Source organism: Hemitrygon akajei, chromosome 3 (assembly GCF_048418815.1).
Source record: "Hemitrygon akajei chromosome 3, sHemAka1.3, whole genome shotgun sequence".
NCBI lineage: Eukaryota > Metazoa > Chordata > Chondrichthyes > Myliobatiformes > Dasyatidae > Hemitrygon > Hemitrygon akajei.
Genome location: NC_133126.1, coordinates 95,951,829 through 95,966,090, shown reverse-complemented (window position 1 = coordinate 95,966,090; position 14,262 = coordinate 95,951,829). Strand labels below are relative to the sequence as shown.

At 42.7% G+C, this 14,262-nt stretch overlaps 1 protein-coding gene across 1 annotated transcript in view; it reads left to right on the top strand.

Moving 5' to 3' along the window:
* Positions 1-14,262, top strand: part of LOC140725227 (1-phosphatidylinositol 4,5-bisphosphate phosphodiesterase beta-2-like) — a 158,431-nt gene that overhangs the window by 113,392 nt on the left and 30,777 nt on the right. The window contains exons 25-27 of the mRNA XM_073040394.1: positions 5,361-5,414; positions 11,036-11,228; positions 11,981-12,146. Of these exons, the coding sequence (XP_072896495.1) occupies positions 5,361-5,414; positions 11,036-11,228; positions 11,981-12,146 (413 nt within the window). The remainder of the gene's footprint in view (positions 1-5,360; positions 5,415-11,035; positions 11,229-11,980; positions 12,147-14,262) is intronic.

The window sequence follows — 14,262 nt, the reverse complement described above, 5'->3', positions numbered from 1 at the left end:
AGACTCCAGTTAAATAACCTTCTATTCTTATCCTTCATTTTACCCAGAAACACTAATGGATTATGATCCGTGTAAACCACAAGTTGTTTCTGTGCAGGATATATGTAGACATTGAAGTATTGCAATGCTAAAATGAGTGCTAGCAGCTCTTTTTCAACAGTGGCGTAATTTTTCCGATGCACATTAAATTTCTTTGAGAAATAAGCTACTGGATGTTCAATTCCATCATCGTCCTTTTGCAACAATACTGCCCCGGCAGCCTCATCACTAGCGTCTACCGCGATTGAAAATGGTTTATTGAAATCAGGTGCTTTGAGCACAGGATGTTAACATAGGATGGTCTTCTTCAGGTGGTCAAATGCCTCCTGGCAAAGGTCATTCCACACAAATCTTTCACTCTTCCCTAGGGGTTTTGTTAGGGGGAGAGCGTTGACTGCGAAGTTCTTACAAAACTTACGGTAATACCCAACCATTCCTAAATACCTTCTTAACACTTTCTTGCCCGTTGGAACAGGAACCTCCGCGATAGCCTGAACTTTGGCCTGCACAGGAGCCAGTTGACCCTGGCCTACTACATAGCCAAGATACGTGACAGTGGTGTGGCCAAATTCACTTTTAGCGAGGTTTACAGTGAGATTTGCCTTGCACAGCCTTTCAAGCAGTTTCTCTACTGCTGAGATATGCTCTTCCCAGGTGTCATTCCATAAAACCAAATCATCTATATAAGCCCCTGTATTTTCTAAACTTTGAATAACTGAATTCATCATCCTTTGGAACGTCCCTGGAGCATTTTTCATCCCAAGGGGTAAAACATTGTACTCAAACAATCCAGATGGTGTCACAAATGCAGGTATTTTCTTAGCCCTTTCTGTCAAAGGAACACACCAGTATCCTTTCAACAGGTCAATCTTTGTAAGGTATTTAGCCTTCTCCACTCTATCAATACAGTCATCCACTCTTGGGATGGGATAAGCATCTGTCTTCGTTATTGCATTAACTTCCCTGTAGTCAGTACAGAATCTCATACCCCCATCCGGTTTAGGGACAATAATGCAGGGCGATGCTCAGTCTGAGGTAGCTGGCCTAATTATGCCAGCTGTTAGCATGTATCCGATTTCTTGTTTAAACATTTTATTTTTGTCTTGGTTCATTCTATAAGGGTGCTGCTTAATGGGATCAACTTTATCTACAATTACGGCACGCACCACAGCCATGCACGGCCTCGGAATGTCAGGGAATAAACCTTTATACTTGTAAATTAAACTCTTCACTTGATTTCACTGCCTTGACTACAAATGTTGAGTCTTTCCATCAAGATTTTTCAAAACATCAGAATTTCTGAATCTTGTGGAAATGACATGGAGTTCATTAAAATGATATGGTATTCCAGTACCAGACTCCACAATCTCCTCCATTGTCATAACAGTACTCACAGGTGCAGGTTCGGGGTCATGATAACCCTTCATAATATCTATGTGGACGAGCTGTGCAGCCTTCCGCCATCAATCAGGAGCTCTAATAACATAATTCAAAGCATCAATTTTCGTAATTATTTCATATGGTCCACTAAATCTCACTTGAAGGGGGTTGGTAAGCAGAGGGAACAGCCCCAAGACCCTTTCTCCCACATGTTTCATGTTTATCTGAGAGTGCTGTAAATTCTGCTTTGCAAGGTCACAAGCCTTGTTAAGTCTGGCTTTGAATTCCAAAACATAACTAAGCATGCTCATACTCACATTCTGATCTGTCCATTGATCTCTGAGTAGGGTCAAAGGTGACACAATATGCTTAGCTCTCAACTCTTTAACTATCCCCTCGAATGTTTTCGAAGTAAAGTTACTACCCTGGTCAGATTGGATTTCTTTAGGTAGACCTACCAGTGTGAAAAATTTTATAAGGGCTTTTACCACAGTCTTGCAAAAGTTCACAACATCCTCTCTTAAATTAGGCCAGTAGAATTCCTTCATGATCCTGTTTACTGTTTTCCTCACTCCAAAGTGTCCACCTAAAGGCATACCATGAGCCATGTTTAAATTCTCAGCTCTGTAAACTTTCGGGACCACAATTTGATGTTCAATGGCCCAATCCTCACTTGCAGGCACAGTAGGTGATCTCCACTTCCTCACTAACACCCCATCCTTCAGATAATATCCTACTGACTCTCTCTGAACCTCTTCTTTTGTGAGAGCTGTCTCCTTTAACACAGCAATTTCAGAATCTCGACTTTGTTCCACTGTAAATTCATCCCTGGACAAGGACAAACCTTTCTCATCCTCCTTACTACCCAGATCCTGATGTAACACGGAAGGTAGAAAAATCTCGGACAAATTCTCATAAGTTAAATCCCTGTCTTTGCTAACAGTGTCATCAGCCTTTTTAGATATGCTTTGGGTTACTGCGCATGTGCGGTTCACATCAGTATTTGTGTGTGGGTTGTCAGCCACAAGCTTGCTTGTTAGCTGTACTCCTGAATAAACTTCACCCTGGATAGGTGCCAACCTAACGTTTACCAAACACAGTACCACCACTAAGCTTACGAAGACCATGTTTACATTATGAAAATTCCCAAACAATCCATCTATTCTGTTCTTTTAACTTTTAGCTCGACTCATCTCCATAGTAACACAGACAGGTGGCTTCTCAAAACAAAAACAATACTTTGTATTGTAGCAATAGCAATTGTGAAAAACAGCTCCATAACCTTGAAGTTGTTTACTCCCTACTGCGAAAACAGAATTTCACATACCTGTTCAGGCCATTTTCCTGAAAGCAGGGTCAAAGGTTGCAAAACCAGTCCAAACTTCTCAAGTTCTTTATTTAAAAATCCAGAAACAGCATCTTCCTCAATATTTCCAATAAAATTTACCTCACCAGCTTTCAACTCATCACCATTTTTAGAACACCGTCTAACACAAGTGACTGAGAATCCTCAATTTCCACTGGCACCAAGGTTAACCCTTTATTCACTGAACCAAATCCATCTGACACAAAAAGACTGCATTCCTTTTCAACCAAGTCAGACACCTCAGACCTTAACTGAGTTTCAACACAAGGTTCAACACCCTGGAAATTCACAGGTGCTTCAACAACTTGAACACAGGCAATCGGGACAGCTGGCTCCTCTAGGCTTTCAGTAACAGTCCTAGTTTCAAATTCCAGATTCCCCTGATCCTCCCAGCTACTCTCTGGGAAACTCTCATCTGGAGTAAACTCAACCTTGTGGGTTAAAACAACCTCGTCTGCTAAACTAGCAGACTCCCGCAAGGTAGTGGCATCCTTTTCATCTCGGTATGCCCTTACATCATCAGGAACACACTTCTTACAGTCTTCAATCACAACCAGCTCTTTCAGCTGTCCAAACCCTCAGTTACCCCTTCTGAGGTATACAAGCGATTGAAGTACACCCGTTTTTCATGGGCAAACTCCACAAAAGTTTGGCTCCCGGACTTCCTCAAATCTCTGAACTTTTGTCAATATGCCTCCGGAACCAACTCATGGACTTTAAGCACTGCATCTTTCATTGTATCATAATTCCTTGACTGTTCAAGGGTCAGGGCAGAAAACGCCTGCTGAGCCTTACCCTTCAACATACTTTGTACCATGATAGCCCACTCATCCCTCGGCCATTTCCGAGTCTGGGCCACCTTTTCGAAGCGTAGGAAATACCGGTCGACCTCAGCTTCATCAGATGGCGGTACTAACTTAATTTCTTGGCTGATATTAAACGGTACCACCAGCTCATCATCACGATCTGGCACTGGACCTCCTTGCTGCATCCTCTCGGACTGTCTCTCTAGCCTCGTGTATCCTCCTCTTTTCTGCTTCTTCAGCCTCCAGCTGTTTTAACTTCAACACATACTCATACTTCAGCTTTGCTACCTGAAGCTGAACCTCAGCCTCAGTAAGTACTTTACCTTCAGCAAACATCTCCAACACCTCCTGTCCAAGTTTCCCCTGGCTACATAATGCTGGGCTATTAACAGCTGTATCTAAGCCTTCTTCATGCGAGTGGTCACCTTAACCTTTAACTTACGAGCAATTCCCAACAGTACATTCCTCTTAGTACAACACCTCTGGGGTTGGTTCTGCTACAAACTTATTAACCTCAGACTCCATTTCTGCTGATAATCCACTCACACAAATCGAAAGGGAATTTCCCCAATCAAATCAACTAGTCAATTAAACCCCCAACAAACCAATGTCTTATACAACTGAGTCTGAGTCTTCCATTATAAATTAGGCCTCACCAATGTCTTATACAACTTCAACATAACATCTCCTGTATTCATTACTTTGATTTATGAAGGCCAATGAGCCAAAAGCTTTCTTTATGAACCTACGTACCTGCGCCACCACTTTCAATGAACTATGGACCTGTATTCCCAGATCCCTTTGTTCTACCACACTCCTCAGTGTCCCACTGTGTAAGACCCACCCTGCAGAGGTTGGTCCTACTGAAATGCAACATCTTGCACTTGTCTACATTAAATTCCATCTACCATTTCTCAGCCCATTTTTCCAGCTGGTCAAGATCCCGCTTTGATGGTTTTCCTCACTGTCTACTACACCACCGATCTTGGTGTCATCTACAAATTTGCTGATCCATTTAACCAGATTATCATCCAGATCATTGACAATGGACGCATCACTGATCTTTGTGGCACTCTATTAACCACAGGCCTCTAGTCAGAGAGGCAACCAAAGTCAATGTCTAATCCAATTTACTTTCAATTTACATTTGAGTGCCTTTCTACAATTGACAAGCTGGAAGAATGCCAGGTTTTAGGGCTTACAGTTGTGGACATGTGCTGTGGTTTAGCCTACTGAAGATGTGAGCAGGAAGAAGCTGTGAGAGGTACAGAAGTAGTGACAATCTCTGGTTGATCCAGAATGTTTGACATAGTGATAATGTAGGAAGTGTCAAATTGCTCACTGCAACATCCCACAAGCAGCGAACTGATATGACCAGATAAACAGTTTTCAGGTTAAATGTTGGTGCAGGCACCATCAAAGACTTTGCTGGTCTATTTATGACAACACTGTGGGATCTTTTATGTTTCATCTTAAAGAGCAAAAAAGACCCTGGTCTATTTCTTCTTTAAACCTCTCATGGTGTAGAATTCCCTCAGTACTGCACAAGAATGTCAATGGTCTGATGTCTATAGTGGGATGTGAACCAAGAATGTCTAATCCTTAAATCAGGAGTGCTACAAAATGAACCACTGCTGAACCTTTCATTTTCTGGGGAGTTGCCACAGGTGGGGAGGGCAAGACCATCAGTTTTCAGGCACACTCAGCTGGAACAGAAGAGAAAAGGTACTTGCAATGGGTCCAGAATAACCAAACTACATTTCTTCCAGGTCTTTCTAATCCTACCTGCTCTGGTCTTGAGGAATCTTCCAAGGATGCTCTAGGTAAGCCAATGATCTCAATCTTGTTGGGATTCCCAAATTCTAACAGCTTTGATAAATTCTAACTTTTTAACAGACTTGTTGTGGGTCAGGTGAGTGAGGCCATGAGCAGTATTTGGCAGTAATCACGGATTCTGACTGGGGAGAAAATGCGTGGCAAACTTGGAAACATTGCTCTGCTGGTGCACAGGTTGTATGTTTAACGTCTACTCCTTCTTGCCTTCTTTCACATAACGCTAAAGTACCCGGTGTGCTTCAAAAAGAAATGCTGCCAACTTGAAGTCATGCAGTCCAGATAAAAGACTTTAGACACAAAGTCTGTTAAAACTAGAAAGGGACTGGTTTGAGGAGATGAATTATTTTGCAGTTTTTATACCATCTACCTGAATCAACCCCATCATATGCTGGGGTCAAAAGTACTCACCCTGGCTAGCAAGAGTTTGATGTTATGTTTCTGGATTAGTTTTGATGGGTTCACACTGCTGAAGAGTTGAAGGAGTTGGAAGAGTAAGTCCCTATAATACCTTTGGCCTTGTTTCGCCTGTTGTTCATGTCTGGTTCATATAGACAATGAGCAGCAAAAGATAAAATGGAGCCAGACAATAATTAGTCAAACTAATTAAATTAATCACACACAAAAGAAAATTCCTTCCAGGCATGCTGCTACTCATGTCCAGACACTATGTTGCATACACATTACACCCGATCTAAATTCTGTTCACAACCCAATTCCCGACACAAACCAGATTTTCACATAGGTTGGGATGCATGCTAACCCACCTCTCCCAAGGAGATAGAGTGCAAGTAACAGGAGATAAAAATTCATCTGGAATGATGTTATCACAGGGCATGCACAGGAGGCAGTGACATACTTGGAGACAAATCCATCCCCCAATAAACATCTAAAAGAAAATGAAACCAAAAATTTGGCAGATTGAATACACTGTGGAAAAATGTGAAGCTTTGAAGATCAGAAAGAACTGGGTGTCCTCATATAGGTACAGCACATAATTAGGAAGGCAACCTGTATATGTATTGCAACAAGATTTGAGTACAAGAGCATTATAAGGTGAGGCCCCATATACAGTTTTATAATAGATAACTGGAATATTACTGTATACACAGTTCTGGTCTCCCTACTCAAGGATGGAATGCAATGGAGCTCAACAAAGGTTCACCAGACTGATTTCAGTAATGAGCACAGAGTATGGCAGTACAGATAGTACCTACAGTCCACAGTGTTTGGAAGAATGCAAAATGAGACACAAAGTTCTTGTGTGGCACAGCAAAGTAGATTCCGGGGTGATGTTTCCTTTACTGTGGAGACTCAGCTGCTGAGTATATGCAAGGCACAGATTAATAACACAGGAGTCTTGAGACAGAGTGAGTGGAGTAAACTGGCAGTGAGGTAAAAGAATTGAATGGTGCTGCAGGTGTGTGGGGCTGGATGGATTATGATGCATGGGTACATAGTCGCTCATGACATTAATGATGTGTGCACGTCTCTAATGAGATTCAGCAGATTTTAAGTTCTTGCATCTGCTCCAGTGCATACACATTCTTAAATTTAATGTAATTCTCATGTTTCTTGGGATTCTCAAAACTCACCAGTGAAAACAAGGCAAGGTCACAGATTCAAGTGGGGTAACAATCCATTTCAGTTACTCTAAAATATAAGCCAGTTATTCTCAGCTACTTTCCCATCAAGAATCAAGCTATTTTCTCATAAACCTGCTGCACTTTCGAGATTGCCTCCAGCAAATCAGGATATGTGCCATTATGCTACTTTAGATAGAGCATGAGATGAGATGGCTAGCAACCTGCAGGTCATGGAGCTGTAACTGCACACAGCAGGAAGTGGAGCGAGTTTCCAGAAAACCATTCTCACCACACGAGCTTCATAGGCAGCAGGTCCACTTCCTCTGCCTGGTGGAACCACAGAGCTTCAGGAGAATCAGCTTGACATGACCCTCTGTGCATAGTCAATGCTACACACTCTGAGGCCAGTAAGGGTCAATCATGTCACAGAAGACTGGTCGTAAGTGCGGGTCATGCCTAGACGTCAATAAGAACAAGCAATTATATTGTGTCTTTAACATAGTAAAAACATTTCAACGCATGACAGTTAGAGAGTTGACAACAGGCCACTAAGAGAAGCAGTTGATCTAAACTTTTACAAATAAAGAACAAAGATTCGTGGGTGGAATTAGGCCCCATTAGGACAGTTGATCCAAACTTTTACAAATAAAGGAGAAAGATTCAGGGGTGGAAAGGCGTGGGGATATTTCAGAATTTAGGAGCATAGTAATTGAAGGCATAACCAACAATGGTGGAGCAATTAAAACTAGGGATTAGCACAGGCCAGACTTGGAGGAATGCAGATATCTTGGTAGGCTAGAGAGATAGGAAGAATAACAGAAGTAAATAGGTTTATTTTTGTCAACATGTACTGAAATACAGTGAAAAACTTTGCTTTTACATGCTATCCACAGAGATCATTTCATTACAACAGTTTATTGAGGTTGTACAAGGTTAGACAGAATTCAGAATAAGTATTACAGAAAAATGTAAAGCAGGCGCACAATAAGGTGCAAGCCAAGGGTGAGGTAAATTATGAGGTCAAGAGTTCATTTTATCATCGTAAGGGACCATTCAATTGTCTTATAACAATGGGAGAGAAGCTGTGCTTGAGCCTGGTGCTTTCAGGCTTTTGGTTTTCCACCCAATGGGAGCAAAAAGAAGACAGAATGCCCGGTGTGGACAAAGTCTTCAATAATGCTGGCTGCTTTACTGATGCAATACATACAGACGGAATACAGGGGAGGCTGGTTTCCATAATGTGCTAAGCTGTGTCCATAACTCTGCAGTTTCTTATTGTTAGAATACCAAGCCATGAGACGTTCATATAGGAACCTTTCTGTGATGCATCAATAAAGAGGGAGGGTTGAAGGGACCATGCCAAATTTCTTTAACCTCCTGAGGAAGTAGAGGTGCTGGTGAGCTTTCTTGACCCTGACATCTTTATGGTTGAACCAGGACTAGCACTGGTGATATCCACACTCAATAGCTGGAAGCTCTTAATCTCATTGACCTCGGCACCATTGATATAAACAGGAGCAACAGCAGCAACCCCCTTCTTGAAGCCAATGACCACCTCTTCTGCTTTGTTGACATTGAGAGAAAGGTTGTTGTCATGGCGCTGGCCTCTCGATTGCTTTCTTGTACACTGACTCAGCATTATTTGAAATACTACTACTACTGTGGTGCCACGTACTTTATAGATGGAGATAGAGCAGGATCTGGTCACCAAGTCGTGAGTGTACAGAGAGTAGAATAAGGGGCTGAGGATGCAGCCTTGTGGGAGTGTTGAGAATAATTGTGATGACAGTGTCACTGCTCATCCTTGCTGATTGCAGTCTGTTGGTCAGGAAATTAAGGGTCCAGCTACGAAAGGAGGTGTTGACTCCAGAGTCTAGGAGTGTGGAGATGAGTTTTCTTGGAATTATAGTACTGAAGCTGGAAGAGTAGTCAATAAGCAATGAACTTTGCTGAACATGTGTCCCAGAGATGGGTGTCAGTGCATGAAGATGGTGTTTCCATACAGAACTGTTTTGGCAATAGGCAAACTGCAATGATCGAGGTTGTCTGGGAGGCTCAGTTAATGTGTGCCAGGACCTGCCTGTTCATGATGCTGGATGTCAGTGACACTGGGCGGTAGTCATTATTCTACCCAAGGGGAATGCCAGTGGAAATTTGAAAGCTGAGGCAGTGTTTGGCTCTCTTTGATCTAGATTGATCAGGAGACATTTAGCATTCTGAGATTAGTTTAATGATTATAATTGAAGTGGTTTTGTCTGTGTGGGATGTGATCTCTTGTTGGTCTAAGCCAGAAAACGTGGTCACTAGTTTGTGAGTCTTACTTCAGTGGTGGGCAAGTTGTTGGAGATCCTGAGAGGCAGGATTTATGAGCATTTGGAGAGATATAATCTGATTAGGCCAACAGGTGGCGCAGTGACATCAGCGCCGTACTCCGGAGCAAAGGTTCCCCAGCTCGAATCCAGTCAGGCCGCTCCCGGACACACTTTCCATCCATGCTGGGTTGAGTGTCGAGCTCGCAACTCGGCCTTGTAAAAAAAAAACAACTGCACTGTGAGAAGGATGTGGGGGACAAATCACAGAATCTTTCCTCCAAGAAAAACCACTTGAAAAAACAAGTGGTCACCGAGGCTCTGGCAGAGTATGGCATGCACACAAAAAAAATCTGATTAGGGATAGTCAGCATGGCTTTGTCAAGGGCAGGTCATGCCTTATGAGCCTGACTTAATTCTTTGAGAATGTAACAAAACACATTGATGAAGGAAGAACAGTGGATTTAGTGTATATGGATTTCAGGAAAGGCATTTGATAAGGTTCACCATGTAAGGCTCATTCAGGAAGTAATGAGGCATGGGACCCAAGGAGACCTTGCTTTGTGGATCCAGAATTGGCTTGACCACAGATGGCAAAGAGTGGACACACTTTTTGACCAGTCTACAACGGGTCATATTCTGCATGGAGGATGGTGTTCTGCAGGGATCTGTTCTGGGAACCCTCCTCTTTGTGATTTTTCTAAATGACCTGGATGAGAAAGTAGAAGGTGGGTTAGTAAGTTTGCTGATGATACATAAGTTGGGGATGTTGTGGATAATCTGCAGGATTGTCAGAGATTACAGCGGGATATTGATAGGATGTAGAACTGGGCTGAGAAGTAGCAGATGAGGTTCAACCCAAATAAATGTGAGGTAGTTAATTTTGGTAGGTCAAATTTGAAGGTAGAATATAGCATTAATGGCAAGACTCTTGGCAGTGTGGAGGATCAGAGGGATCTTGGGGTCCGTGTCCATAGGACACTCAAAGCTGCTGCATGGGTTGACGGTGTTGTTCAGAAGGTGTATGGTGTATTGGCCTTCATCAACCATGGGATTGAGTTCAAGAGCTGTGAGGTATTGTTATAGCTTTTTAAGACCTTAGTTAGACCCCACTTGGAGTACTGTTTCAGTTCTGGTCACCTCACTACAGGAAGGATGTGGATACTATAGAGAGTGCAGAGGAGAGTTACAAGGATGTTGCCTGAATTGGAGATCATGCCTTATGAGAATAGGTTGAATGAATTCGGCCTTTTCTCCTTGGAGCGACGGAGGATGAGAGGTGAACCGATAGAAGTGTATACATTGATGAGAGGCATTGATCGTGTGGATAGTCAGAGGCTTTTCCCCAGGGCTGAAATGGCTAACACGAGGGGGCATAGTTTTAAGGTGCTTGGAAATAGGTACAGAGGTGATGTCAGAGTTAAGTTTTTCACAGAGTGGTAGGTGCATGGAATGCACTCCCAGGGAGAGTGGTAGACATGGATACAATAGGGTCTTTTAAGAGACTCTTAGATAGGTACATGGAGCTTAGAAAAATAGAGGGCTATGTGGTAGGGCAGTCTCTAGAGTAGATTACATGGTCAGCACAATATTGAGGGCCCATGGGCCTGTAATGTGCCGCATATTTCTATGTTCTATGTTTTATAACTATGTTCCACTGTTTCTTTGGGAAGCTGCTGTGATCCATTAAAATGATCTTCTTTAATCCAACAATAGAGCTATTAACTACCAATGAACTGAAGACGCAGAAGGCATATATCAAAATGCAGAAAAGGCATGAGAAAGAATTGAAGGAGTTGGAGAGGAAGATTCAGAAGAAGAAAAATGAAGTGATCCAGAAATATACCAGCAGCTTTGCAGAACAGTGCAAGAAAAAGCAATCATTTAACAAATCATACAAGAAGAAATGGTAAATGTGACATTTTAACCTTCCTTTGTTATAGTTGCTGATACTTACACCAGGATAAGCAGCACAGAGTTTACGAGCAGTAAGACTACAAATTTTGTGTTAATGAAACTTCATGAAGCTTTTCTTATTTTCAGCATAGATATTTCTGTGCTGCCGAGTCTTAGGTAGTCAGCTAGTCGTATATTACATACAATATCACTTCTCATGGGCTATTCCTCATTTACCTCCTTTCCATGGACCTCCACATAATGCCCCTTCCTCCTATATCATTTTCCCCATTGCTCTTCTCCATTCACCACACATTCCTTTCCTCTCCACCCAATCCTTTCACTGTCACTAATTTCCTTGCATCACTGCAATGCACTACAGTGCTAAAATATAGTTCTATTGTGTTCTCAGCACATGGTGAAATAAGGCTGTATTACATCTGAATAAGCAGCACAGGATATACTTACATCCTGGTGTGTCTTCCTGCTTTTAAAGTGTCATTGGGTCCTCCAACTAGAGGACAGTCTTTTACTGTCCACCTCATTTTGGTCCTGCTCAAGTGTCAGACTTTGCTGTGGGGATTTAGTGTAACCTATTCTGTGTGAGAATATAAGGATTGGCTTGTTGGGTGTGTAGAACTGTAGATTCAGTTGGCAAAATTTCTTTCTTTGGTGAGGAAATATAGTTTAAATTGAGTTTAAGTTGCAAAACCAAATTAGGTTAGAAGTATTAGTCACCACCAGTGATATTCCTCCCTGTTGCAGGAGTTTCGGTAGTACTCCCGAGAGTGGTCTTCATGATGCTTTGAGCACTGGGCCAGAGGCTGAAAAATGGACTGAGCTCAAGAACAATATGGAGGCCGAATTAATGCAAGTTTATACAGAGCACTATGAACTCATCAAGACCAAGAGAGAGCAGCACATCACTGAGGTAATGAGCCAGAATTGGCATTTGTTTGTGGTGTAGTGTGTCTATTCATTTCCTGTAGCATGAGTAATGCTATGACTCATTCCATCTGCAGGCTGTGGGATTTTCTGTAAACCATGCTAATGATCTGCTCAGATCTGGGGATTCACTGCAACTCATGTTGTTCCATCCCCTCCTGCAAATGACTGCTCCCAGTTTCAGTCACTCAGTCACTCACCTTTGGTTTTTGTAATGACGTTGACTCAGTGCTCTTAACATCTGATCTTAATGCCTGGAGGAGTTGCTTTCCCTGGATGCTACATGTGACTCACAAAAGCTGAAAATCCTTCCTTGATAATTCCCCATTTTTGATACTCCTAGAACTTCAAATGATCAGAAGTTTTGGAGAAAACAAAAATCAGTCCCTGGCCTTGCGATTACATTAAAGGCATCATACATTCCGTCCTCACTTCTGGGAGGCAATTGGGATTATATGTAAGTGAAAGGTACTAGTGAACATTGATCCCTAGAGAATGACGTTGACAAACAAGAAAATGGCAGGGAATTTTGCATCCATTTCACAGTCACTAGAAAATTTTCCATGAATTGTGAGATTCATGAGGAATTAGTAAATTGTTAATATTCAAAAAGGGAGATGAAAAAGCATGCAACTATGATCTGGTTATCTAACATCAACTGTTGGGGAAAAATGTTAGTATCAGTTATTAATGTGGCATTGTTGGAAAACTCTGATCAAGCCCGGCCAGCATGTGAAGTTATTCACTTTGGAAGGAAGAATAATGAAGAGTATTATTTAAATAGGGGAAAAGACTGTAGAACGCTAGGATCGAAAGACATTCAGGGTTCATTGTACATGAAGGCCTGCACTTGTGGCTGGTAATGGTGGAATTTGATGGAACATTAGTTCCTATTTCACGGAGGTGTAAAAGTAAAGAAGTCATATGGTGGCAAAGTGGTTACCATGACACTATTTCAGCTGGGCCATTGGAGTTCAGAGTTGAACTTCAACGCTATTGGAGTGCTGCACAGGTGCAACAGGAACATTCCCATGCAGGTCTGATAAAGAGCTTGAAAAAGCAGCAAGTTTTTTGATGGGAGTCATTTATTGGAGTACTGTGCAGATGTAACAGGGGCGTTCCCACGCAGGTTGAAAGAAGACTTTCGGCGGGAAGGAGAGGCACCATCTAGCGGAGTGGTCATCGTGGGAGTGGTCTGAGTAGTAGGAAGGCTTTGGCTGAATAGGGCTTTGGTGAGAACAGGCAGAGTCTAGGTAAGTTCAGTCCTTATTTCTTATTCATCTTTAGAGAGAATAGGGGGCATGTCTACAGAGCCAGTGTTCTGTCCTGGGTGCCAGATGAGGGATTTCCAGGAGACTCTGAGCCTCCCTGATGGCCACATCTCCACCAGGTACATCAAGAAGCAGCTCCTTAGAGATCCGTGTCAGGGAACTGGAGCTGCAGCTCAATGACCTTCGGCTTGTTGGGGAAAGCCAGGAGGTGATAGACCAGATACAGGAAGGTAGTCACCTCAAGGTTACAGGAGACAGATAAATGGGTTATTGTCAAGAGAGGGAAGGGGAACATCAGATAGTGGAGAGCACCCATGACTGTCCCCTCAATAATACGTACTCCATTTTGAGTGCTGTTGATGATCTACCTGGGGGAAGCAATTGCGGCCGTGCCTCTGGCACTGACTTTGGCTCTGTGGCTCAGAAGGGTAGGGTACTGAAGAATACGGCAGCAGTAATAGTCAGGGGGACAGATAGGTGATTCTGTGGATGTAAAAATGAAACATGGATGGTAGATTGCCTCCCAGGTGCCAGGGTCCGAGATGTTTCTGGACGCATCCACACACAGCCAGAAGTCGTGGTGCATATTGGTACCAATGACATAGGAAGAGAAAGGGAGGAGGTCCCAAAAACAGAATACAGGGAGTTAGGAAGGAAGCTCAGAAGCAGGACCTCAAATGTAATAACCCTGGGATTACTGTCTGTGCCACACAACAGTGAGGATAGGAATAGAATGAGGTGGCAGATAAAGGCATGGGTGAAGATTTGGAACGGGGGGCTGGGATTCAGATTTCTGGATAATTGGGACCTCTTCTGGAACTGGTGTGACCT